General features: G+C 40.3%; 2 protein-coding genes and 13 non-coding genes across 16 annotated transcripts in view; 2 read left to right on the top strand and 13 right to left on the bottom strand.

Moving 5' to 3' along the window:
- Nucleotides 1-27,222, top strand: part of LOC128353349 (DENN domain-containing protein 11-like) — a 252,134-nt gene that overhangs the window by 1,109 nt on the left and 223,803 nt on the right. Inside the window, exons 2-9 of one of the 2 annotated variants that reach the window (XR_008320855.1) lie at nucleotides 1,981-2,080; nucleotides 2,486-2,644; nucleotides 5,285-5,441; nucleotides 5,601-5,739; nucleotides 6,006-6,137; nucleotides 6,256-6,406; nucleotides 6,782-6,850; nucleotides 7,317-9,191. Coding sequence is in view for 1 of the 2 variants with exons in the window: in XM_053314040.1 (XP_053170015.1) it covers nucleotides 1,981-2,080; nucleotides 2,486-2,644; nucleotides 5,285-5,441; nucleotides 5,601-5,739; nucleotides 6,006-6,137; nucleotides 6,256-6,406; nucleotides 6,782-6,850; nucleotides 7,317-7,512 (1,103 nt within the window). In the remaining variant the exon portion in view is untranslated. Of the gene's footprint in view, nucleotides 1-1,980; nucleotides 2,081-2,485; nucleotides 2,645-5,284; nucleotides 5,442-5,600; nucleotides 5,740-6,005; nucleotides 6,138-6,255; nucleotides 6,407-6,781; nucleotides 6,851-7,316; nucleotides 9,679-27,222 lie in introns of those variants that run through there. The other variant, XM_053314040.1, reaches the window with a different exon arrangement.
- Nucleotides 9,293-19,237, bottom strand: LOC128353532 (FYVE, RhoGEF and PH domain-containing protein 4-like). The gene is made up of 17 exons (XM_053314227.1): nucleotides 19,111-19,237; nucleotides 15,517-15,645; nucleotides 14,732-15,299; nucleotides 14,118-14,619; nucleotides 13,699-13,844; nucleotides 13,226-13,382; nucleotides 13,004-13,142; nucleotides 12,737-12,795; nucleotides 12,236-12,379; nucleotides 11,922-12,094; nucleotides 11,445-11,475; nucleotides 11,249-11,332; nucleotides 11,011-11,136; nucleotides 10,769-10,912; nucleotides 10,530-10,670; nucleotides 9,687-9,963; nucleotides 9,293-9,357 (listed from the first exon to the last, which is right to left on the bottom strand). The coding sequence occupies exons 1-17, from the start codon at nucleotides 19,235-19,237 to the stop codon at nucleotides 9,293-9,295; spliced, it is 3,012 nt and encodes a 1,003-aa protein (XP_053170202.1).
- Nucleotides 20,742-20,824, bottom strand: trnal-cag (transfer RNA leucine (anticodon CAG)). Its single transcript has one exon. It is a non-coding gene; the product is annotated as a tRNA-Leu (tRNA).
- trnal-cag (transfer RNA leucine (anticodon CAG)) lies at nucleotides 21,569-21,651 on the top strand. Its single transcript has one exon. It is a non-coding gene; the product is annotated as a tRNA-Leu (tRNA).
- Nucleotides 22,654-22,736, bottom strand: trnal-cag (transfer RNA leucine (anticodon CAG)). The gene has a single exon. It is a non-coding gene; the product is annotated as a tRNA-Leu (tRNA).
- Nucleotides 23,296-23,367, bottom strand: trnaq-cug (transfer RNA glutamine (anticodon CUG)). The gene has a single exon. It is a non-coding gene; the product is annotated as a tRNA-Gln (tRNA).
- On the bottom strand, nucleotides 23,868-23,950 carry trnal-cag (transfer RNA leucine (anticodon CAG)). Its single transcript has one exon. It is a non-coding gene; the product is annotated as a tRNA-Leu (tRNA).
- Nucleotides 24,321-24,392, bottom strand: trnaq-uug (transfer RNA glutamine (anticodon UUG)). The gene has a single exon. It is a non-coding gene; the product is annotated as a tRNA-Gln (tRNA).
- On the bottom strand, nucleotides 24,539-24,610 carry trnaq-cug (transfer RNA glutamine (anticodon CUG)). The gene has a single exon. It is a non-coding gene; the product is annotated as a tRNA-Gln (tRNA).
- trnaq-cug (transfer RNA glutamine (anticodon CUG)) lies at nucleotides 24,871-24,942 on the bottom strand. Its single transcript has one exon. It is a non-coding gene; the product is annotated as a tRNA-Gln (tRNA).
- On the bottom strand, nucleotides 25,417-25,499 carry trnal-cag (transfer RNA leucine (anticodon CAG)). Its single transcript has one exon. It is a non-coding gene; the product is annotated as a tRNA-Leu (tRNA).
- On the bottom strand, nucleotides 25,868-25,939 carry trnaq-uug (transfer RNA glutamine (anticodon UUG)). The gene has a single exon. It is a non-coding gene; the product is annotated as a tRNA-Gln (tRNA).
- On the bottom strand, nucleotides 26,086-26,157 carry trnaq-cug (transfer RNA glutamine (anticodon CUG)). Its single transcript has one exon. It is a non-coding gene; the product is annotated as a tRNA-Gln (tRNA).
- trnaq-cug (transfer RNA glutamine (anticodon CUG)) lies at nucleotides 26,418-26,489 on the bottom strand. Its single transcript has one exon. It is a non-coding gene; the product is annotated as a tRNA-Gln (tRNA).
- On the bottom strand, nucleotides 26,964-27,046 carry trnal-cag (transfer RNA leucine (anticodon CAG)). The gene has a single exon. It is a non-coding gene; the product is annotated as a tRNA-Leu (tRNA).

The following is a 27,222-nucleotide window of genomic DNA, read 5'->3' as shown; positions in this document are numbered from 1 at the left end:
CTGGCCTTGAAGTTTAGAGGAATAATTAAAAGCCAGGGCTCTCTTCTATAGCCTAACTACATAACAGACATGTCAAAATGTCAGGATGAGTTTCTGTGATGGAGATCAATCAGCTGCAGAGTGGCCTGCCTATTCATTTTTAATGAGGGCCAGTGTTAAGGACAGGATGAGCCAATCAGGTCACTCACCTATTCATTTAAGCATTACATGTCAGAATGGTAAAGAAAACCAGATTTGATTGGTGCAGGAGATTTCTTACAGGGTGGAGCAGGGCCACTTTATGATTTTGCAGTACTCAGATTGACAGCAGGACCAGGAGAATAGGGTGGTGAACAGGTTATAACAATGCTTTCTTTGATATCTGCTCAGAGGAAGGGTTTTTTGATGTTGTCATTAGCACACCACCATCATCGCCATGTCTCACAGTCTGATGGATCCTCAATTTGAGGCCAATAAATAAGACCCCATGTTGATTAGCTGGATTAATTCCTGGTCCGTGCAGTCAATACCGTTACCCTGTTATCCCTCCAGTCCACTAATGAGCTGAGCTGGTGCCATGTGTTGTAATTATTGCAGGACATGATAATACAATACACGAAATGATTGCATCCATATCTGTGCACCTGAAGAAGAAAACCGTGACATTTATATCATTTGTGGACTAATATATGAAGGAAGAATATATCTCTATCTCAGTATTACACCATACAGTATCAACACAATTGTGCCAGTGTTTTGGGGAAATATCACAAAAGATCTTAGATACTGCAGTAGTGAATAAATGTTTGAACTCTACTTCTTCTCACTTAAAGGAGCAATACACTCTAAATATTTCAAAGTAGAAAAACAAGTGTTGCTGATGTATTTTTCTCTCCCTGATCCAGGCTGGTTTTTTAAGGTGTTTTTCTGACAGAAAATGTTTTACTTCCACATGTGGGTAGGGAAATAGGGGGGAAGACATGCAAAAAATAAAAAGGCTAACGAGTTTTTCCATTATCGATTTTTTCTTTTTCATGGTTAATCGATTACTTGTTTGCTCCATAAAATCTCAGAGAATGGTGAAAAGTATTGATCACTGTTTCCCGGAACCCAAGGTGGTATTTTCAAATGTCTTGTTTTATCCACAACCCAAAGATATTCAGTTTACTACCATAGGAGACCAAAGAACATATTAAGATTTAAAGCTGGAATGAGAGAATTCTTTACTCAAAATAATTAACCAGTTATCTAAATAGTTGGCAATCAATTTTATAGTTGGCAACTAATCGATTAATTGTTGCAGCTCTACAAAAAAGGTCTCTAGCCTGACTCCAAAGTCACTTGGACACCCTGATGGTCCCCTATGAAATTAACAAATGACACTTAAAAATGATCTTAAAACTTTTTAGCTGATACTGAACATTTACAGATGAATTGATACAGGATTAGGATCAGTTTTAGTATTGCACTTATAATCAGACTGACAGCAAGCTTAGACAGAATTTCACAAATATGTAAGTCCAGTATGAACTTCATGACACATCAAAACAATCACACCTCAGCTGTTTCTTCACTAGCAGTGACTTCGTAACAATAGCCTGTCTGTACACGAAACAGCTTAGTGTTCAGCCGCAGGTGTCTCGCAAGACCTGATACAGACTCTCAGCCTCAGTGTGACGCCCCATCAGCACACATTTTTGCACAAACTCCACTGATACATGTCAAACGGCTAATGATTAGATTGAAAAGCACACCGTCTGAGTCACCTTCTCTGTTACCCTTCTCCTATCAGTCTATATTTGCTCAGCTGCCGTTCAAGCGTCAAGCGCTCAACTGACACATAAACGAATTCCAAGGAATCCAGTTGGACTGTGTCGCTGTTGTTTCGTGAAATATGAAATGACGCAGCGATAATATATTTACTGTCTGTTCCTTTATCGCTGTGTGTGTGTGTCTGTGTGTTTTAATATGATCTTTCTGTTGTGTGGGTGTGTGCCACAGGCAACATGCTGGAGTGGTGTCTGCCCAAAGACATGGACTTGGAGGGAGTGGAGTTCAAAGCCATTGCCAGCGGCTCCCACCGAGTCACCACAGACTTTATGTAAGTGTGTAATGCATGCATGATCAGTGTGTGTGTGTGTGTGTGTGTGTGTGTGTGTGTGTGTGTGTGTGTGTGTGTGTGTGTGAAACATTCAGCAAGATCAGGAGAGGCTGCTCAGTCTCCTCTGTTGGTTTCCAATGATGTAAATCAATAGCCGAGTTAATAATGAATAAAGTATTTGCACAGCAGAGGAATTTGCTCACATGTTGTCTGACTCAGGATACAAAGGAAGGAAAGTAATTTGGAGTTTTAGGATGCGGCCCCATGTTTTCCTCCTGGCAGGACAGAACAACAGAAAGTGTTGCCCTAGCAAAAACAAAAAAGGAAAAAAAAGAACAGCCATCTGGCAGTGCCTTTTCTTTCATGACTCATGGATTCGTCTGTCTCCCTCCCTTCCATCCTCAGCTACTTCCGGAAGGGCTGCTACTTTGGCCTCGCCTGCTTTGCCAACATGGCGGTGGAGAGCACGGTGGAGAGGGGGGCGAGGATGAAGTCGGTAGGGATCCTCTCTCCTTCTTACACCCTGCTCTACCGCTACATGAGCTTCCTGGAGCATCAGGTCAGGTAAGAAGGGCGAGTTTGTACAGAGTGCTTAGACTCTGAACTACTACTTTCACCAAACTAAAGACTTAAAACTGGGGTTCCAACTAATGAATAATTTCATTAGTGTTTAAACTCAATTATTTTTGATAGATTGATTTAATCTATAAAATGTTACAAAATATTAAAAATGGCCATCACAATTTCCCAGAGGCCAAGGCAATGCTTCAAATTGCCAATTTTGTCTGACCAACAGTCCAAAACCCAACAATGTTCAAATGGCAAAATTTCACTATCACATGATATTTTTCAGCACATGGCCTTTGCCCTGTTGTCATGGAGCCGTTGATGTTCAAATTTCCATTTTCTGCTGTTATTAAATTACTTAAATTGATTAAGTCGTTATCAAGATCACGTCATCGTTAATATAAGTATTTGTTCAAATGAAACTAGAAGACTGAAACTGGATCCCTGTTAGTTAAAACATTTTCAGATGCATCAAAAACAACTTGAGCAGTAAAAACATGAGTAAAATGCACATTTTGTTCTAAACATGGACACTAAAACAAATTTTTAACAGGGCAAAGTCTACATGTTAGCAGCTCCGTGATCAATCAATCAATCTATCAGTCTATCAAACTGTATTTGTATAGCACCTTCATTCTGGTTAGTGCAGTTCAAAGTGCTTCTCAGATGACTGACCAACCGATAATGAGACAGAAGTGTAGACTGTGAAAACAACAAAAAAGACAAAAACTAAAAAATTAAAATGCTAGAAAACAAAGATGTTGAAAATGCAACAATGTAGATTTGAAAACTATATTAACAGTAATATTAATAATAGAGTGGAAAAGGAACTTTGGATAAGTATGAATGTAATGAAAAATGAATGTAATGTAATTAGTTCATAGGTGAATTCACACATGGCCTCTAGGTGCTGCTACTGGGGCTTTTTGTCTCACTCTGGCCTAGTTCCTCTTCTTTCTTTTCCACTTTCACACTTTTTGTATGACTCCTGCTTTCTATGTCTCACACTCTCTATCTCCTCCAGCAACAATACATTTCCATGAACCCTGTTAATTTCTACTGGGGACAGACCCCCTGTGCTTAAGTTTTTCATCCCAAGTTTTGTCACACTTCCTCATCAGCAGCCCTTTCAACACAGACCTCTCTATAGTCTCTCCCTCCCTTTCTGTGCTTTCCTCCACCACAGTTCCCACACTCTGGCCTCTCCTGGCCTCCAGTCATGCAGCGGTCATGCTCCTTTACTCATCATTCTCATGTAGCTTGCTCCAGATTCCACTTCTGCTGACTGCCATGGCGTCGTAGTCTGTTTCTTATATAAAGAGCTGTTGTTCGTGAAGTGACAGGAATGTATAGATACTTTTCTCTTTATTCTCTCTCTCTCTCTCTCTTCCTTCTTTTCTTTGTCTGTTATTTTTCTTCTCCTGGTCATGGTAGCTAGTGGAACTCTGCCAACTTAAAACGCCACCTTTCTCACATTTTAAACTATAAATTGTAAAAATTAAATTCAAAAAAGATATATTAATAGTTACTTGTAACACTACTTGGATAGTATCCTAGCTTTAGTTGAAACTTTATCAACAAGCAAACCAGGTTGGAAAACCACACGGAAACTCACATATTTTAAGTACTCCTTAAGAACAAATAACAAAAAAATAGCCCCTTTTATATTTCCATAACAAGGATCCAGCTTACTTGCTTGCATAATTTCTCTCTGATTGACATCCAGCTCTTATATTGCTGCACATTGGTGGCAGTGCAGTCTGTTGTTACTGAATGAGGGTTTCAAGAGAGAGAGGCAAATTCATTTGTATTACAAAGAGCTGCAGCTGATTATTTGTTCCACAATATCTGCATAGATTAGTCACAGTTGTATTTTTCCATTTTAAGATCAAAATGGCTCTCTTTGATGAAGGAGTTCGCTTGTCCTTTTGAATATTTATGTTGGGGAAAAAATACCCAAATTGGTTGATCCGAAGAAATTTAAACAACTATTTTTGATAATTGTTTTCAGGTTCAGAATCAGACGACTTATTTTTTTTCTAGAAGGGCAATACAGTTTTACAATCTACCCAGTCCACATGAATAAAACTCAATCTAGAAGCAGAATTCAACGTATGGGTACAAAAACACAAGCAGCAGACATACTCCGTCACCATCAGGTTGCCACATATATGGAGGCTTACGTGAGGATTCAGGAGGTAACAACAACAGAACAACACAAACTTCAGGGAAAAACACTTGCAGTCCACACAAGTTTAAAGGAGGTGACCTACATTTCAATGTCTACTGCCAGCATTTAGCAGCGTGAGAGCAGAAGGAATGGAGGAATTAGGATAGCAGTTTGTTTTCCTAAGGGGCGCATGATAGCACCAGCCTGAGGACATTAGCTTTTTTTTTTTTTTTTTTTTAATGTTAAAATTCTGCAGTTCCAGCTTTTTAAGTGTGAGTATTTTTTGGTTTCTGAGTTGTGGATTATTGGTCGGAATAAAACAAGACATTTAATGATGCTTTGTGAGATGATGATCAACATTTTTTATCGTTTTCTGACATTTTATAGACCAGACTAAGAAAATGTTCAGTAAGGAACATAACCTTTAGTTGCAGCCCTAATTAGATGTCATTTTGTCCTCTGCCCAGGCTCCAACTTCAGTCCCCTGGCCACTACTCTCCTTTGGAAGCTTTCTATGAGGACAAGAGAGCTCTTCTGCCCCCTAGTGGCGATTGTGTTGTTACTACATGTCCGGCAAACGCTTGGGGAGCTGCAATCAACCATAGCATGCATCCTGAAATGAAGGTAGGAGGGACTACAACTTTTTCTATATCCTTGATCACTGAGAGTCAAATTTACAGAGCTTATTTGTTGATGCTGCATCTTTTAAAAAAATGTGACCACAATTCCCAACCCTGTACACCATATAAGTTGCTCAGTAACCTTGCGTGCCTTTGTGTCCAGATCACCCACCCAGCCGGCTGTATGTCCCAGTTCATCCGCTTCTTTGGGGAACAGATCATGGTGCTGTGGAAGCTGGCGCTACTCCGCCGACGCATCCTCATCTTCTCCCCACCACCTGTGGGTGTGGTCTGCTACAGGGGTGAGAAACATCTGGATTATTATAAAAAAGATTTTGAATCAGAGTGACAACTAATCTTACAGTCTCATTGTAGTGCATTTGTGTCTTTTACTAATTTATTACATCTGGGAATTTTACATCAATGTAAATGCAGTTCCTTTCCAGCTGTATCACTGTTAGACAGCCCACATGTCTGCACATTCACATCCTGTTTTGCTCTTTTTCTCTCCCACACTCATGCATCACTTTTTTTCTAATTTCACCCTCCACCTCCTCTTCCCTTTCAGTGTACTGCTGCTGTTGCCTGGCAAACATCTCCATTCCCGGGGTGGGCGTGGCCGTGCCCGAGTTCCGCCCCTTCTTCTATGTTAATGTGGCCGATATCAGCGCCCTGGAGAATGAGCTTTCCTACGTAGCATGTAAGTGGATGCTTGAAACATGCTTAACTTTTGTGATAAGCCCAGTGAAAGAGGGCATCGCCAGGTTATTTGGTCTGACTCATACAACGAGTGATCCGGTGTGTGTTTCTATGTTTAGGCACTACTGAGAAGATCTTTGAGGAGAAGAAAGATCTCTATGATGTGTATGTAGACAATCAGAATGTAAAGACCTACAGAGACGGGCTGAAGCCGCTGCTACGTCTCAGCACTGCAGACAGGGAGAAATATCGCAAACTCACCGAGCAGAGGTAGGTACAATGGGAATATCACACTATTCACATGCTCATGCACAGGAGAAGAGACAAGAAAAGATCATCTCAGAAAAACATGAGCTATAACATACTCAGCAAAGCCTATAAGAAGACTAACACATATTAATAAATAAGTTCAAGGTCTCAAGTTGATGCAAATGTCATGTGATCCAGTAACACTCCACTGAGAGTATAGCCTCATAAGACAGCAAACATTGCACTAGTTCTCAATTTAGTTAACTAGCTAAGGCAAATAACTATCAAGTGTACATTAAATAAATAACTTGGTATAAATCAGTCCATTGTATCCTGTAGGTTTTCACAAGAACTGCTAGAAATAAAGTGTATTATTGTGTGTTTGTGGGTGTGTAGGCAGATGTTGCTGTACTCCCAGGAGGAGAATGGAGACTGTGTGTCCAGTGAAGAGGATCTCTTTATTCTGTAAGTACAAAATGACTCATTTAACCAGCCTGTGGAGTGGTAACCACTGATAAACCACTGTGCACACAGCAGACACGACTTCATCCTTTTATGAGGATCCTGGGAAAAACAGTCAGCACAGTGGCAGCTTAGAAATTTAAAATTGAATCCAAGAGGTAATGAGCCTGACAAAATCCCTCTGACCTATCTCCTCCTCCTCCTCCCACGGTCGCTCCAGTTATTACATCCCACAAAGAGCAGATTTGTGATCATTTTCCTGTGCTTTCTTGATGTCATCGCTGCCACTGCTCAGCATAGAGACACGAAATGCAGACTGTGGTTAAGTGAGGAAGAGTTTATACAGGACAAGGGGAACAAAACAAGGCTGAAAAAGTCAATTTCAAGGGTATACAGTTAAATTTAGTTGTAAGAAAATCTCAACTTAATGCAACTGATTCACTTTTCTTCTCAATTTTAACTTGCCCAGGTTTTTCCTGGAGCAGAACAACAGGATTTTCCAGACCCTGAGCGAGGTGGCAGGGAGCCCTGATCCCACACTGACCCAGGAGAGTGTGAGGGCCATGGGCCTTGATCCTCACGGAGACAGGCTCTTCCTCCTCCATTTGCTGGAGATTTATGGCTATGACACCCTGCTAGTGTCGGAGCAGCTCTGCTGCAGCTGAGAGACGACAGACGGCCGGTTTCCCACCTTTCATCACTGCTGGTTGTAAAAGTCTTGAGCCAGCTCTGAGTGCTGCACTACTGGTTTCTTGGAGTCTCCAGGAGTAATTTGAGCCTCCAGAAATATCTCTGGCATAACTTTTTTTCGTTGTATATCTCCCTGTGGTTCTGTGGTTCTGCTCATTCACAACCTGATGGCTTCAGTAACATGTGGTCATCTCGAAGCTCAACTGGGTGACTTGATACAGCTGCAGCATTTCAACAATGAGCAGTCAGTTGTGTTTGAAGGCCATGGATGGTAGGTCCAAACAGAAGATGAAGATAACAGAAGAAATATTTAAGTGGTCCAAACTGTACTGGATGAACAAAACAGAAGAGGTGGAGTGTGAGAGTGAAAGAGAGGTAGCCTTCCTGTAAATAATCCTGTTCTTTTCTTTATGTACAGTGTGTCAGCGTATGTGTGATATGGGGTACCAGTGTTGCTATCCTTGTATCAAGTGCTGGATTTAAACATCAAATTTTAAGCCTCTATGTCCAAATCAGTACCTCCTTCTTTGAAAAATATCATGTGATTACTAGCAGGTCAAACCGCCTATGTCTGTACACACTGCTGTTTAAGTGACACTTAATGCAACAAACGACCAGTTGATGGATTTTGCCCTATCAGTTTATTTCCTTTTAATGTTAAGGCTAATCACTTTTAGTCTGAGCTGAAACCAAATCAGATTTTCAAATGATGTCCAACAGACAAAGGTGAGGTTGAATAGAGGCATATTGCTCCCTGACTGTCAGCTGGGCCTGCAGATCAGAGTAATAAGCTGTTACAAAGACTCAGAACTGTTTAGTCTTTTATGCTTTTTTCCAGTTGTGTTTTCAGCACTTGCATCAAGATGAAGACAGAGCTAACAACTCCAGTTGATTCTCTTAATTCATAGAAACTAAGGTGATTTTTTGTAACAGCTAATACAAAAAAAAAAAAAAAAACACTTTTAAGCTCTGGACGTTTATGAAGCACATCATAGAGACACATATTTTAGCTCCCTTTACAACAAGCAGAGCAGTTGTCTTAATGCAGAGGGAAACACACAAGTGGGAAAAGAAACTAGACTTTTGTTTGTTGTCTGTTTTTTGTTAATGGTTAAAGGGATAGAATCATACAGCTGCATTAATCAAATTAGGCCACTAGATGGCAGTTATCAAACACCATGTTTTTAGGGAAGTTTTTTCTTAAATCAAAGAACAATGATTGTGAGATTGAACTACGAAGTAAATGCCTCATAAAAGCAAAACAACTAGCTTTCACAGCCATTAGTCGTTATTACTATGAAAAAATACTAATTAATACAGCTTTGAACAAATGTTCTCCTTTGTTAAGGCAGTCTTGCTTTTCAGAATTCTGAATTTCTAAAATTTAGTGACCATTACCACACGGAATAGTCTGACCTGTTACATAAATGTGCTAAAAAAGAAGAAAAGAAAAAAAGCTAATATCACATTGAATTAACATCACTTCACGTCAATCATGGTGTTCACTTGCTCCTGAAAAGGATGTTTGGTGCTTTGGTTACTCACTGGGCTTTGTGCCCAACACTTAAAAAAGATATAATACTCTAGACTTAAAGGTTATTGTCATTTTCTGTTTAACACTACTCATTCTTATATATTTAATTTGTTATTTATTGTTTTATTTATAGTTTGTTGCTTAGCTGTAAATTGTTTTGAGTGTAAATATTCAATTGCTGTAACATCATCTGTGAAGAAATGGGATCAGCTGAATGTGTTTTATAAGGCGATAGTGATCCTGTAAAGCCTCTGTGTATCACTGCAATTCTGTGTTGGACCGTCAGCTGTAAAAAAAACAAACAACCGTGAGCACATTTTCACACATCACATGGCACCTTAGACAACCTGTACAAAGCTGAAGTAAACGTGTGTAGTTGAAGGAATAGTCCAGCTCATGTTAAAACACCTTCTCTTTATTTATTTTACTGTAATCCATTTCAGAAATAAAGCGCGTTGACACTTAAGAAAAACACTGTTCTCAGTTTGAATATTGCATATAAACAACCTTTGTTTTCCTGAGCTTCACTTCTACATTATCCATGTTTCAGGATGTGTGAACATACATGAATACTTTATATAGAGCTTAATATACAACATTTAGGTGTGGTTTTACCGCTACAGACACTTGTATCATTGACATTATCATTAATGCCACATCTGGATTCATTCATGCCGTTTTCAGGGTCAGCCAGTATACATGCTGGCATGATGCCTGTCACAGCAGCTTTTAGAACAGCCAGCCAACGCTGTTTAAGGTCAGGCCCCTCGCAGGTGAACACGTGGGTGGTTTTGGATTGGCTTAGACAGAAACAGGACTGACTCTGGAGCTCCTGAGGGGAATCCTCCACACTGCAGCCCAGTAGAGGTATAGTGGTAAGGGGCTTCACATCCTGGCGATGAATGAAAGTGATAGAAAAAAGGTTTTAGACATATCAGAGAAGTTCAAAAAAAGAAATACACCTTTAAAAAGAGTCTTCCACACAGGGCACGAGGGGTCACTGAATGATTTGATGAGTATGGAACTGAGGTAATTTTATACTTTATGTTGGTTTATCATTTAATTTGTCTCTTAAAAGTATCTATATGAAGCCAGGCAGTTGGGAAGTAATGTAAAACAAAGCCTCAGGGCATATACTGGAGGCACCTGATCCAGATTCAAAGCAGATTTTTTTGCTGATGATAAAATCAATCATGTCTTTAAAAACCATGTAGCGTTTGGCTGACTCAAACAAGTCGGTGTGTGAAGTTGTATACACAGCAGCACAGTGTTTCCTTTCCCCCGCCCCATATGATTGCATGATGGCAGATGCTGACTGTTGCACATTTGTCAGGTGGTTGCTGTGGTGACATCTGTGTATGACAACATCACATGCATACGCAAGTAACAGTGAAATACAGACAGAAGAGAGTATGTGGAAGTTACACTGACACTGTTGTCTATCACAGAGATCCCTACCTGTGCAGCAGCGTAGAGGTAGAGGACTGGAGGCTTGGTCCTGGTAATAACAGACCACACTCGTTGCTGAGTCTTGGGGTTGTCACCATACTGCAGGAAGCCGCTCATTTCACTTTCACTGCAAACTGGAGATGCTTCCAACTGGGAGAGAACACGCATACAAAAAAATACAATGCTGTTACTGAAGAATTTGTACTTTTAAAATATTTTCAGTAGGTTTAAAAACACACAAGACTCACCTCCAGTACTCTTTTCTTCTTGCTGTCCACCCTCTCCACTCTTTGTGCAGTCAGGATGGAGTAGCAGGCTTTACACACTTTGTTCAGCTTATTACCATCATACTGTAAAGCCACTTTGTTGTCTGAACACTTCCAACACACCACCTGGAGGAGCAGAGAAACCATCACTCCTGAGTTGTCCTTGTTAGATTTAGTCTGTGTTATGTGTTTCATACGAAGCTAAAGTTTATCATGTGACTCACACAGCCACAGGCTCGGCAGTGATGTCTTCTCCTGGTCAGCGCATTGAAAGGCTCCTGGCATTTCATACACATGGTCACCTCGTTGTCTCTGATCCAGCGTGGGGCACGTCGGCCGAGTTCATCTGTCTGTAAAGCACAGTTCAAATGTTTCATAATCTTACTGTGTTATTCTAAAAAAAAAAGATTATAAATACACACAAACCCTGTATGACCCCACTTCCCCATAGTAACTACTCACTGGTTCTTCCACATTCAACTCCTTTGAGGCCAACTTGAAGGTTTCATTTTTCTTCTGAAACACATCGATTGCTTCCTGAATCACCTGGAGAAAAACATTGCTTTAGAAAACTTAGCTGACACTATTGAATCTTTTCCTAATCCCTGTAACATTTTACGTGCTGCAAAAAAACATTAAATACAAAACACCCTGGTACCTTTATCCACTCGTCTCGATCTTGTTCAGAGCTGGGATAAAAACAAAGCAAAGAATTACATTTAATATTACATGAAATGCACTTTCATGTTTAATTAATAACACAAGCTGATTATGCACATGGGTGACAGCAGGTTTAAAATACATTCACAGTTTCGGTAAGTGTAGAAGTTATCTCACAATTCTTGGATGTGCTCCAGGGTCTGGATCAACACCAAAAACTTTAGAAAGATAGGCCACAGACCAAGTAAAGAAAAAAGAAAAAAATATTTTCCCTATTCATATCTTGTGTTCAATGTGTTATTTTTTGAGTACTTTTACATCAAACTCAAACTCATCAAACCATGCCCTTTACCCTATGTATCTATTTGTGACTGAAGATGAAGATGCTCTCACTTCCATTTTACTCTAATTTAATTATATTTTTCAAATGTTTAGCTAGTTGTCATGATAAGGCAGACATGTACCACGCACACACCTGGACTGTAGCTCAAGGGTCTTCTCAGTCCCAGACACTTGGAAGGTGTATAAGTGGTCTTCGTTGGTGGTCTGTTGCACCTGCATGCCATCCACTCCGATCCTGCACCGAACCGTAAAACGTTGCCCAACTAGGCTGAACTTTGGACTGCAGCACAGCAGAAAGTTGTTGAACTGTGGGAAATAAATAATCTTTATGAACAGTAACAGTAGTTTTTTAAAATTACATTCTCAGTTTTATTCACTGTCTCAACAAAAATGTCCCACTATGTAGTGTATCAGCATCTGTTCCTTCATACAAATCAATGGTCTAACCAGGAAGAGGTGCCTCTCCATGGCAGATGTGTTCCTAGCAGCGAGCTTGAGCAGACGACCTTCCCTGAGAAACTCATTGGTCGGGTTAACCACCTCCTCCTCTCCGACCATCTCATAGATCTCCAGCAGCCGCTTCAGGCTCTCCTAGAGGGAGAGAAAGATACAGTCGATTAAAAACTGATCTTTATGGAGTCAATCGTAGCTTTATATGGAAATGTTTGTTCCAAAAATTGTTATAGAAAATACAGGCACATAAACCATAAAACATTGTATTTAGATTTATTATTACAATGACAAAGATGCACATTTCTCCCATATTAAATAAGCCAACCATAGTTTTAACCTCAACTGTGCTGCCGTTGCATTCGAAATGACATATTCATCCGAAGCAAAATACCACAATTGTTAAAAAAAACAATACCATACAATATGAGGTTTGTGACAACGGTGAAATCTTACTTAAAACAATAGTACATTATGTGTTGTGTTATGATAACGTACAGCTTTGTGGATGGCGCTGTTTGAGTGGGTGGCAGCCATGGAAATTGTCTGCAAGGATTCTGTGGGTAGAGACACAGTGAAAGGTTCACACTGTTCATTACAGATATAATGAGCTTTCACAGACAGGCAGGAAAGAGACACCATCAAAGTCTGACACATCCGACTCACAATAAGGATACTGGTAGACAAATGTGGACAGTCTGCCTTTAAAAATTCTGATCTGAAATATTTGATATACTTGATTATTGATATGTGTGGTATACTCACTCTGAGCCGGCTCGTAGTCTGGGTTGTCCTTGGGCAGTTTCTTCAAGTAATCACTGAGCAGCATCTCATAGCGAGGGACCCTCTGGACCGGTTCCAACATGTGATGCTGCAGAGTCAGGCTGCCACACACCTCCTGAGTCTAAAAGCAGGACAACACACACATTACACCTTGCTGATTTTGAAGTATAATGACTGAACTATACCCTGCTGAACATGTCTTACTTCTATATCCTGGATGATGCATCTGAAGGCAGAGGAGCGCTCGGACCACGTCCTCACCAGCTCCATGGCCTGGTCGAAGTTCCTGACATAGTCGGCATACATCCTCAGGAAGGGTGCATGTGGTAGCAGAACATTACCCAGGCCTGGACTCTCACACCTGGATTTGGTGGAAGAGGGCAGGTCAAGGATCTACAGAGCTCCTGTCCATTAGTCTTTGGACAATGACATGTATTTGTTGTCACTTTGTTACTCCAGCACTTTGGCTTTAAACAGACACAATGACAATGAGGATAACGTGCTGACTCTTAGCTTTAATTTTCCAATCACATAAACAATAACAGAAGTTTTATACACAGCTACACAGCAAATGGGAAAATAACCATAATCTTTTCATCCAGGAAAATACATCAATGCTGTACTGGGCAGTGTTATATCCTTTCAAAGTTGTCTGTATTTGTTGCGTGAACACCCACCAGTGGCTGATACAGTTCTCCAGGTCAGGCAGCAGGAACTGGCTGTGGAAGGAGTAGATGGAGGAAATGTTGGAAAAGATGTTCTTTATCACCTCAGGAGGAAATGAGCCTCGACCTGCCTCTTCTGTTAGGCGTGAGCAGAAGACCTGTGGTGGAAGTTAGAGGGGCAGAACATGCTCAATTATTTCTCTTGCTATTGAGCTTTTACACAAAAAAAAAAAAAATGTAGAAAAGAATGTAGGTAAATGACATCTGATGTGCCTGATAAACAAGAATTTGTGTATCTGTACCTAACAATAAATTGTTAATCCACATCTTCCCAAACATTTGAAAAACAAGCCCCACATTGCAGTGCAAACTTTTTAGCATCGAGTACATTTTCATTTTTTATTGAGCCACAAACAGAACATCCCACTTACCTGGTCTAGAAGGTTGAGACGAACCACGTAGGCTCTCTCTGTCTGCAGGAGTTCATTGGCTATCTTGAACAATTTCTGCTCTTTGGTTTCTTCCTCTTTTGGTTCATCTCCTCCACTCTCTTTCCTCTCCTCCTCCTCCTCCTCCTCCTCCTTCTCGTCACTCTGTTCAGCTTTAGACTCCTTGTGAATCTTCCCATCTTCTGGAGTTGCCGCTGTCCATTTGCAGGAAGACCTGGAGCCAAATCCTGCATGTATCTTTCTTTCTTCCGTTTTGTCATTAAAATCCGTCACAGTTAATACTGCACATTCTTTCTCCAGTACTAGCCCTTTCATTTGTCCTGGCGAGTGCTCCTTACCATAGCTTGACAAAAGAGGAACTGCTTTATTTGTAGTATGGTTGAGTCTATGGTTAGCAGGTGCTTTGATGGTGATGGCAGGCCCACAGCAGTTGGGTGTTTGTAGCGGTTTCAGTGGTGAGCGTTCCGTTTTTTCAGTGGGAATTCTGGAGAAACAAAGTGCATTTAGTCACTAGAAATTCAAGTAGTCCTTCAAATTACTGGATTATATATTGTGCTATACAACACTTCACAAATTAACCAAACTAAAAACCAAACCTGTTTTCTTCCAAGTAAACGATCAAGTCGGGCACACTCAAAGATTTCCCTGCCATCTTCTCCTGTCTTTCCGTCTTGCTGCTTGGAATTCTGTGTAGTCCCAGCCAGGATTTAGAGTTCCTGGCAGGGCTGTAGCTCCCCATCTTTCCCTGAATGGGACTGGGGGTCCGCAGTTTTCCTATGAGACCGCTATAGTTTCTTGGGGACAATTTAGCGGGGCTATGCCCTCCTTCCCTCAATGGGCTACAGTTCTGAATGCCTCTTTTGCCTGGACTCGGAGATCCTAACAGTGGACTGCCCGCAAGAATTGGAATCCCCTGAGGATGTCTGGCAGGGCTCAGTTGTTCTCCATTCAAAAAACTGCAACCCCCTATTCTCACAGGACTTGGGGAGCCTTGACAGTTTTGTGCTGGGCTGAGGTAGGAAAAAGGCACTCCATAGCTTCGGTTAGGACTCTGATCTTCTGTGCCATTAACTTTCGGAAGTAGGAATTTTCCTGTAGTGGGACTGTGAGCTTGACCTTGCTCTGCGCTCAAAGGACTCTGGAGATGAGCGGGTTTAGGAGGCACTGAGGAGAGAAAACATTACGATTGGATCTTTTATGATTTCAGTCTGAGGTCTGGTTAGTGTAGTAGCACTACAGAGTGAAGACAAGCTGTGATCTGAAAGAATAAGAAGGGATCTACTGAATAATAATGACAAGAACACTCTACATCTTCCACACTACATTAAAAGACTTAGTGTGGAAGGTATTTATCGATTGGGTTATGGATGTACAAGCCTACCTTCTGGTTTGGAGGGTGATCTCTTAGCTGGACTTCTGTCAACCTCTTCCCCGACACCGAGTTTAGAGTTTGTTTGAGTTCTGTCACGAGCACGTCCACAGCTGTATGAGCCACACACTCCACTGTTCACTACAAAAGAAATGAATACAGTTATTATGCACGTGAATATGAAAAACCTTTTTTCCTTCACACTGGAGGGCAATATTTTCTTCTCTTCACTAAGGCTTTATCACAATTACACTGGGGGAAATACTTAAAACATCAAATGTAATTTTATTGTTTTTGCACTGTTACAACAACTAGAAATATATGAAGGTCTTGTACGTATTTCCCTAAAATGTGGAATTTTGACACATTTTTTCCATTAAAAAACACTATTTTTGAACAAGACATTACTGCAGGCAATGTATTTTTAAGAATCAACCCACAGATTAGTCTGTTTTGCAGAGTCCTGGAATACCACACACATTTCCTAAACCGTTTCAAGATGATGATGATTCAGACGTCTTCCTTTTTTTGAGCTGTTGACAAATACTTACGTTATAAAGTCACACGTAATTAAAACAGCAGTATATATTTTAAGGTTGGTTCTTTTATGCGTTTTGGTGTAACTTATGGTTGCACTGCAGCCGGCTTCTCTTCTCAGTTCTCACCTTTGCTTTGTGTCGGTTTCACCCCCCCCCCCCCCCCACCCCCCCACACCCCCCCACGTGTGTGGAGGCAGTGAAACAGGTGAAGTGAAAATGAGTTGACAGTAACCATGCTCATTACTGTAGGTGCAGTAAAAGCTTCATGAATAAAAAGCCAATCAGAGTACCACTTGTTCAACCAGCATAGTCATGTAAATGATTATGACATTTTCAGCTGCTTTGTCTGCAGTCTCCATCCACTGCCAGTATGTTTTACACAGCCACAGTGTGCTGATTAGGCTTAAAGTACACTGTGATAAAACAACCTAGAATGAAAGCTGTCTGTATGTAACTTAGCTAGTTTAAAGGAATGTGACAAACTAAGCTAAACAGTTAATTGTTGTCAACTACAGGCTGAGACAAACCAGTGGTAACTGCAGACAGCTCTTCTTTCTAAACTTTGACATTAGATTAGTTTCCAGTGAGCCTTTACTGAGTTTTTAAAGTGACTTGCTGTTCTAAACATTATTGATGCTCCTCTACAATACAGCATTGTTATATTTAAAATATGAATCCAATTCTTATCCCTTTCTAACTTTATACTTTTTGTAAATAATAGATTTTTTAAAAACATGGTCTTTAGTTGAGAAACAACTGATAAGAGTACGGGTAAAGAACTAAACCGAGTATTGCTGAGGGAAGGAGTATCGATCAAATCTTAACGATAGCCATCCTAACTGACCTCCACCCTTCAAACAACTTACTTCATTCAAATTGTGTAACAGATTAGTTTCTTACCTGCGTTTTCTTATGTAAGATAATCCACTACTTGAATAACCAAGTGAAGCTTTCCAGTTTACTCCTGGCTTTGCTGAAGTGTGAGAGGTTTGTCGGTCATGTGTACTTTCTCAACAGGGTAATACTTCTGCTTTCTCACTTCTGTCTTTTCGCCACACAGTCTAACCACCCTAGTCTTATAAGTTATGTCAGTGGAAAAATTTAACACTTGCTGAGTACCATTACTCCTACAAAATGCTTTCTAGACACCAAACACTCACATTTAGGAGTAAAAAAAAAACAAACAAACACTGGAGTGGATAACAAAGACTATATTAAAAGGGCTACATGTTGACAGCTTTTTTTTTTTCCTCTCCAAAAAACTGCGATGGGTTGAAGCGATTTTAAAGAATAAATCACTGCATACAGCTCGTCTTTTTTTGAAACTTCAGATAAAACAAACAGATATAATGTGTTAATCGATGAGCTTTATCCATTAATCTGTCAATTATTCTCTGGATTCTCTGGATTAAGATCAGTTAGCAGATTTGTTTTTTTATTTGAAAAATAAAAATCTTGATCACTCTTTCCCAAAAGTCATGTTTTGTTCCATCCAATGGTCCATAACCCAAAGATATGGTTCAATATCAAAGAGAAGTAAAGAAAACAGAAGATATTCACATTTAAAAACCTGGAACCAGAGAACTTGGGCACTTTTACATAAAAATTACAACTAATTGACTACCAAAACAGCTGTCCATTGACTAATCATTTGCCTTCAGTCAAATCTAAGATAGCACTTTCCCACTGTTTGCAGTCTTAATACTAAGTGGAGCTAACCATCTGCTGATTGCTTCACATTTAATTGGACAGACACAAAAATCCAAATAGGCATATTTTCCCAAAATGTCAACTAAAGTTTGTTTTTAAAGTGGATCCTAAACATACTGTAAATGTGAATCAACTGCCAGCCTCTATGCTCTGATTTTTTTAATGCAGAATAAAGGAAAGTTATTCTCCTTCATGTTTTAACCATTTCGCTTATTAAAAATCACTGATAACTTTGTGTTTAAAAGTCATGCTTGTTTCAATTTATGCTGCCCTTTCTTGCCATGTCTTGATAAGCCTCACACCAAGCCAAAGAATAATCTCCATTATATAGGTCATAGTGATGCACGACACTGTTGAATCCTGAATCTGATAGTACCATTGGAGCAAAAGAGACTTATACTTTAGTCAAAGTCTAAACAGATCGCTTTGCTCTCTCTCAGTGAGTGAACAGTAAGGCTTTGTGTGTGTATGTATGTGTGTGTGTGTGTGTGTGTGTGTGAGGGATTGTCAAATGCCGGTCTCAAGACACACAGGCAAAGTCCAGGCTGAATCAGGGGAAAGAGATTTCAGTAGAGTAATCCAACAAGCTAAGAGGCTGTGCCGTACAAAATTCAAATTCTTGTGCGCTGCATACAAAAGGCATTTCATTCACAAGCTGACAAGGGAACTAAAATACCATTTATTCATATAAGCCATGCACAAAAATGAGAGTTAATGTTCTTACCAGCTGCCCTGGTCACCCCTCTTTCATGGCAGTTTGAGCCAAAGAGGGCTTTTTAAAGATGATATCCTCAGGTTTTAATGACTGTTTAAAGGTTGAAGGGTCATGTGTTTTTATTTACCCAATGAGATAATAAATCCATGTCTGCTAAAGATTTTGTGGGTGTAAAGTTCCGTGGAAACACAAAGCTTCCCTGACACACAGGAAAACACTCAATCAATCAAACAAACAATGGCCACTTGTATCCAATCATTATAAATGAACCATTAATGAAGACTGAGTCACTAAAACAACTACTTTAATCATCAGAGTGGGACAACTTGTAACTTTCCTATGCTAGTCTGCCTCCTAGCTTTAACTACAGATTTCTATTTGATATGTAGTCAATGTTAGCCAATATAGACCCATCATTATGTTATGTGGCTTTTTTTGTAGAATTAGTTACAATTAGGGCCTTATTGGTTAATGAAGATGGAGGCTGGCCCATGTATAGGTATTGGTCATTTATGAAAATGAAGGATTTAACTCAGAAAAATGTGATATTTTGTGTTTCTTGTTTATCAAGTGAGTTCTTAGAAAGGCCTGAATATGTACCATACAAATGTGGAGACAAGCAGGAAGGTAAATATCCGTCACCTGTGTAAGTGGCGTTACAGTCTCCTGCAGCACCTTTGACCTTCCGTCTGACCGCCACCCGTCTGAACTCCTCCGTGTCACGGTTACATTTCAGGGACAAACTGTTCCTCTTCTTCAGGTCAAACATTGTCACGAAGTAGCCTCAGGTCCAGCTGTCCAAAAACACGATAATATTCACTGGTAAAAGAAAGAGAAAGAGAGAGAAGGAGAGAGAGAGAGAGGAAGAACGACTGAGCAAGGGCCCCAAGGCTTGTGGAGCTCATAGTTGGCTTTCAATCAGGTCGCTAATAGCCATACAGCTGTTTGTAAGCCCCGCCCCTGATTGACAGAAAGGACACTGACCAATCAGCAGGCACACTGAACAGTGTGTTACAGTTTTGTTTTGTTTTTTAAATTGACTCCTCATGTCATTTACAGTTTGGTGAAGCATGTAAAATGTCTGTTTTAATGTTTGTAAACACTGCATCCTCTTAAAAGATTTTGAGTCAGTTTGTTATTTTAACCACAAGTTAGATTTTTACCACATATGTGATCTGAATGACAAAAAGTGTTTTTTAAAAAGCTTAAATTTATTAATAATAATCAAATACATAAATACACAATTAAATGATCAGATAAATGCTAGATGTCCAGCTGGAGTAAATGTAGCACAACCACAAACAAGACCAGAAATACTCTACTACTCTACAAGTAAAATTCCTGTATTCAAACTGTATCTAAGGTATTAATACATACATACATATATACATACAATGTGTATGTAGAATGAAACAGTTCTAAAATGAATAAGTGGTCTAGATTTAGCGTGGCATCTTACAATTTAAAAAAAACTATTACTACTACTACTACTACTACTACTACTACTAACTGTTTTTACAAAAAGGAACATTTTACATTTATATATTTATTGGTATGGACCTGCTGCAGATGTGTCCAAAATAAAGTTTTTTTTCTTTTTATTATTATTTTTTCGCTAAATAAATAAATGTTATTAATTTATGTCTACATTTATTAATTTCTGTGTCTGTATTTTAATCGAGTAGACGGTATTGCAAATATAGAAATACAAAGAGTTTTAAAAAATCATCTATTTAGGTATTCATTTTATCTTTCATGTATTTATTCTATATTAAAATACCAATTGCTTATAAATATAGCATTTTTTTTATCTACATGCTATTTTGTGAATTGTTGAGCAAGTCACTTTTAGTCCTGTTCCGTTTCTATCATTCATTTATCTATTGTTTATCCTTTTTTAATATAAAATTCTTATATTTTAACTAAATCTTTATGCATATCATTATATTCTGATTTTAAACATGACATTCATATATGCAAAGTTATTATTTATTAATCAGTTAATAATGTGTACATGTGACATTTCTCACATTGTTGGTGCTGTTCTGTGGTTGATAGTAAATTAAGCATAACATTCACACTGACAGTGAGTAAACTGTATATTGGTCTTTTCTGCCCTCTACTGGACTTTATTAGTACAAGATGAAACGGGAAGTCCGTTCTCTGTTCTCCATAATACAACATAGAAACACCGCAGCAGGTAGAGTAAACTGTAAGTTTTGTATGGATGGGAATTTACCTCTAGGAGACGCAGCGTGGTGAAAAAAGTGTGCTGTCAGAAGTGGGATTCGAACCCACGCCTCCAGGGGAGACTGCGACCTGAACGCAGCGCCTTAGACCGCTCGGCCATCCTGACTGTAAGTCTATAAAAAAACACAAGTCATTTTGGTAAACGTACAGCATATATATTAGGAAATGTAGTAAGCTATAGCGACGGACTCTTGCAAAATTAACTCGTGTATGTTGGTCGCGTATCATATCAGTATACTGGTAGAGCCATGCATCACTGAAACCATGTCCCACGGAGATTTGAACAGGTGGACCGGCAGAGTTGAAGTTGGCTTTCTTTTTCCGGTCCACCTTAAAAGTGGTACAATCCCTATAGATGGCGACGTTTAGTCATTTTCAAGCCAACTCAGGAGGTGAAAACTGGGTAAAATGAAAGGGAAATGAATCAAAGAACGAGATGGTCTTGAATTACAATCCATTTTATAGTTAATTATATAGTTAATGATATTTTCCACTGACTATCAATTTCATGAAATACATTAAAAATGAATGAACAGCGTCAGCTACATGTGTCATGCAACTTTTAAGGTAGACTAGACATTTTCACTCGCTGTGAGCCGGAAGACAATTTCGTAATGGAGAGCGCTCCGGACTCTCACTCCAATAATACCTAGTTTTACCATAGACTGTATATAAGAAATGGACGTAACATCCGTGACGTCACCCATTGGTTTGTTGAGTTTATTTAACTCAATTAGTTTTATTGAGTTTTACGAGCGCATAACTCAATACTAATACTAAATACTAATACTTGATAACGTGTAAAAGCGTAGTGTAAAGTGAAACAGTTGTGTAATGTTATGGAACTATCGTCAGGATGGCCGAGCGGTCTAAGGCGCTGCGTTCAGGTCGCAGTCTCCCCTGGAGGCGTGGGTTCGAATCCCACTTCTGACAACAGGTTTTTTCACTAACCCGTCTACTCGTCGCAGACTCCCACACACAGACTTCCTTACAACCTGCTGCGGTGTTGCTGTGTTGTATTACGGATAACAGAGGAATAACTACCTGTTTCAGCTTGTCATCAAGTTCACGAGAGGAAAGGAATTACCAATGTTCATGTTAAAGACTACATGCTCTCGGTGTGGCTCGTTATGCTGAATATACTATCAACCATTCAACAGCACCAACAATTTGAGGAATCTCGCATTTACAGGCAGTCCAGATTTTTACACATTATTAACTGATAAATAAATAATTTTGCATGTGTGTCTGATGTCTTGAAGCACAATATAATTTAAAGATTTAGTTCAAAATATAACTTTTGAGTTTAAAAATGAAGCTGTGAATATCAAGCAAACTACAACTTCTTGTTACCATTACACCATGGATTCACTTAACTACTGTGCAACAAGTGGAGCTAGACATTTACTGGATGATTATATACTTAAAACCCAAAGTTATGGCATAATGTTTACAACAGAAAAACTGTTGATTATTATTATATACTGCACATATTATATACTGCTGCCTCCAGTGGTTATGGCTTTTCTCCACAGATTGGTCAATAATAACAAATTGAATCCTCATACTGAATGTGATCATTCACATTTTACAGAATATTTGAGAAACCAGTGACACAGAGGATCACAAAAAGAAACCTGCTCCACCTGAAAACTACTTTAACCAAGACTTTAATTTCATGATACATTATTCATGTTTATCCAAGTTATATAAAAAATTTGGTCTATTTCAAGGAACATAAAACATAAATATTTGTCATCTGTAGACTACCAGACATTTCAGGTAGATTGAACATTGCTAGTGCTGCTTTCAGGGAGAAGAATAGCTGTGGGAAATGCTTTTTGGCTATTAATTTTCATGAATTGTCCCTTAATAACTTCTCCCAAATTGACTAAACTATTCTCTTGCAGCTAACTATTACATAAAGAGAATGGTTGTCAGAAGTGGGATTCGAACCCACGCCTCCAGGGGAAACTGCGACCTGAACGCAGCGCCTTAGACCGCTCGGCCATCCTGACTCTATATTTCGCTGGAAGAACTTATTTTATCTAGACTACATTTAGAGCTTTATAGTGTTTTATGTATATATGTCATATATTATGAATATATATGTAGTCGTTTTCATGAGGCCTTTAGATTCAATCTAATAACTGAACTCTTACACAGATGGGCACTATTAGAACAGGCATTTTCCAGTAATTCATACTGCCAAAGTCATACATATGTACCTAGCCAGACAATGCTTCATATTGGGGCTGCAACAACGATTTTGATAGACGACTAGTCATCAATTATAGAAACGGTTAATCCACTGATCGGATCAGTGGTGGTTCTAGTTTGTAAGGCGCCCCGGGTGAACTCCCCTTCAGCGCCCACCACATAGATTGATAGATAGAAATAACAACCATAAATACCAAAATGATATACAATCATGAATACAAAAAATGACATACAAGGAATAGAAACAATTCTTGTATATACATATAAGTATGAGAGAGATGAGAGATTGGGTAGATTGAGGGTTTCATTTAAGCCTGTGGTGGACAATCCTGGAATTGGGGCATCCTCTTAAAAACCAGGTTCCACCGAGATTTGAACTCGGATCGCTGGATTCAGAGTCCAGAGTGCTAACCATTACACCATGGAACCACGAACCCTACCCAACCATGTCTCTTGACAGCCGACTCGAGTACAGTGTCAGTTTCCATATTAGCCTATGGCCATGGTATTTCGCTATCATTTATAATACAAATATCCCACATTAAGAACAGTAACCACAAAGGATTCAATCATTACCAAGTCATGTAAATCCAAATTTTACAGACAAGGTCTGAGTGTCAATAAACACACATAAACCTGGCATATCTAGCTCATGTGCAAACCTGGCATATCTAGCTCATGTGCCTTTCGCAGACGAGGTGATGTGGGAGATGTTCTTTCAGTCAATGTTTTGAAAGAGCGCGTCCATGCTCATTTTACAGTTCATCAAACACATAGTAGCACAGGTACTGTTGGCCAAGGCATTGCTTTGCGCGCACAGAATGAGGGTGTAGGCACTGTCGGTTGTGGCTTGTCTCTCAAGCGCTCATTGCGGGTCAACATCTTTCTTCCCTAATATTGTGCTACTGGTTGCTGTGAAAAATGCAGGCTGTCAGAAGTGGGATTCGAACCCACGCCTCCAGGGGAGACTGCGACCTGAACGCAGCGCCTTAGACCGCTCGGCCATCCTGACTGTGTCTTAAAGTGCTGACCTACAATTCGGAATCCACATAGCAACTCGCACCAGTTTGAAGATGATGCTATAAATATTCCTCATGTTTGCCGTATAACTTCATAGGAACTGACACAAGACAGCCTCAATCCACAATCCACAATCCACAATCGTTGCCTGCTCATACTACCAGGTTCCACGGAGATTTGAACACGGATCACTGGAGTACAGAGTGCTAACCATTACACCGTGGATCCACTTCTCAGTCTCATCTGACAGGTGTCAAACTATTTCATAGCACCACGTATGTTACTAATCACAGTAACTGCATGACATTACCAGTAATACAGTGACTAAACTGCTGCGCATCTGGCAGCTGACGCAGTGGAGGAGGTTCCACCGAGACTTGAACTCGGATCACTGGATTCAAAGTCCAGAGTGCTAACCATTACACCATGGAACCACGTGTCCAACTTTCTTAAATGTGTCCTCACAGCTCTTTGTGGAGAACCGGACAATATCAAGAGTGAGTTACAATATCAGGTCAAAGTTGGGTTTCATTTAAGTCTGTGGTGGACAATCCTGGAATTGGGCATCCTCTTAAAAACCAGGTCCCACCGAGATTTGAACTCGGATCGCTGGATTCAGAGTCCAGAGTGCTAACCATTACACCATGGAACCGCGTAACCTGGCCCCCAATGTCTCTTGACACGCTAGTGGAGAACACTGTCAGTTTCCACAATAGCCTATAAGCATTACTCGACGCGAACGCAAGTCGTAGCTAGCTTTAACATAGCCTCATAGGTGAATTGGACAATATCAAGAGTGAGTGATGGGATATCAGGAATGAGTGACGAGTCTAAGATTTGCAGCTAATGGCAATATCAGGTGAAGGTAGGTTGTCAGGTCGCAGTGTTGGAAGCGTGCGTCCTATTAAAACCAGGTTCCACCGAGATTTAAACTCGGATCGCTGGATTCAGAGTCCAGAGTGCTAACCATTACACCATGGAACCACGGACCCTGCCCAACCATGTCTCTTGACAGCAGACTCGAGTACAGTGTCAGTTTCCGTATTAGCCTATGGCCATGGTATTTCGCTATCATTTATAATACAAATATCCCACATTAAGAACAGTAACCACAAAGGATTCAATCATTACCAAGTCATGTAATTCCAAATTTTACAGACAAGGTCTGAGTGTCAATAAACACACATAAACCTGGCATATCTAGCTCATGTGCCTTTCGCAGACGAGGTGATGTGGGAGATGTTCTTTCAGTCAATGTTTTGAAAGAGCGCGTCCATGCTCATTTTACAGTTCATCAAACACATAGTAGCACAGGTACTGTTGGCCAAGGCATTGCTTTGCGCGCACAGAATGAGGGTGTAGGCACTGTCGGTTGTGGCTTGTCTCTCAAGCGCTCATTGCGGGTCAACATCTTTCTTCCCTAATATCGTGCTACTGGTTGCTGTGAAAAATGCAGGCTGTCAGAAGTGGGATTCGAACCCACGCCTCCAGGGGAGACTGCGACCTGAACGCAGCGCCTTAGACCGCTCGGCCATCCTGACCGTGTCCGACCTACAATTCGGAATCCACATAGCAACTCGCACCAGTTTGAAGATGATGCTATAAATATTCCTCATGTTTGCCGTATAACTTCATAGGAACTGACACAAGACAGCCTCAATCCACAATCCACAATCCACAATTGTTGCCTGCTCATACTACCAGGTTCCACGGAGATTTGAACACGGATCACTGGAGTACAGAGTGCTAACCATTACACCGTGGATCCACTTCTCAGTCTCATCTGACAGGTGTCAAACTATTTCATACATGGTAGCACCACGTATGTTACTAATCACAGTAACTGCATGACATTACCAGTAATACAGTGACTAAACTGCTGCGCATCTGGCAGCTGACGCAGTGGAGGAGGTTCCACCGAGACTTGAACTCGGATCACTGGATTCAAAGTCCAGAGTGCTAACCATTACACCATGGAACCACGTGTCCAACTTTCTTAAATGTGTCCTCACAGCTCTTTGTGGAGAACCGGACAATATCAAGAGTGAGTTACAATATCAGGTCAAAGTTGGGTTTCATTTAAGTCTGTGGTGGACAATCCTGGAATTGGGCATCCTCTTAAAAACCAGGTCCCACCGAGATTTGAACTCGGATCGCTGGATTCAGAGTCCAGAGTGCTAACCATTACACCATGGAACCGCGTAACCTGGCCCCCAATGTCTCTTGACACGCTAGTGGAGAACACTGTCAGTTTCCACAATAGCCTATAAGCATTACTCGACGCGAACGCAAGTCGTAGCTAGCTTTAACATAGCCTCATAGGTGAATTGGACAATATCAAGAGTGAGTGATGGGATATCAGGAATGAGTGATGAGTCTAAGATTTGCAGCTAATGGCAATATCAGGTGAAGGTAGGTTGTCAGGTCGCAGTGTTGGAAGTGTGCGTCCTATTAAAACCAGGTTCCACCGAGATTTGAACTCGGATCGCTGGATTCAGAGTCCAGAGTGCTAACCATTACACCATGGAACCACGGACCATGCCCAACCATGTCTCTTGACAGCCGACTCGAGTACAGTGTCAGTTTCCGTATTAGCCTATGGCCATGGTATTTCGCTATCATTTATAATACAAATATCCCACATTAAGAACAGTAACCACAAAGGATTCAATCATTACCAAGTCATGTAATTCCAAATTTTACAGACAAGGTCTGAGTGTCAATAAACACACATAAACCTGGCATATCTAGCTCATGTGCCTTTCGCAGACGAGGTGATGTGGGAGATGTTCTTTCAGTCAATGTTTTGAAAGAGCGCGTCCATGCTCATTTTACAGTTCATCAAACACATAGTAGCACAGGTACTGTTGGCCAAGGCATTGCTTTGCGCGCACAGAATGAGGGTGTAGGCACTGTCGGTTGTGGCTTGTCTCTCAAGCGCTCATTGCGGGTCAACATCTTTCTTCCCTAATATCGTGCTACTGGTTGCTGTGAAAAATGCAGGCTGTCAGAAGTGGGATTCGAACCCACGCCTCCAGGGGAGACTGCGACCTGAACGCAGCGCCTTAGACTGCTCGGCCATCCTGACTGTGTCTTAAAGTGCTGACCTACAATTCGGAATCCACATAGCAACTCGCACCAGTTTGAAGATGATGCTATAAATATTCCTCATGTTTGCCGTATAACTTCATAGGAACTGACACAAGACAGCCTCAATCCACAATCCACAATTGTTGCCTGCTCATACTACCAGGTTCCACGGAG

Source organism: Scomber japonicus, chromosome 23 (assembly GCF_027409825.1).
Source record: "Scomber japonicus isolate fScoJap1 chromosome 23, fScoJap1.pri, whole genome shotgun sequence".
NCBI classification, from domain to species: Eukaryota; Metazoa; Chordata; class Actinopteri; order Scombriformes; family Scombridae; genus Scomber; species Scomber japonicus.
This window is presented reverse-complemented; position numbering and strand designations above follow the sequence as displayed.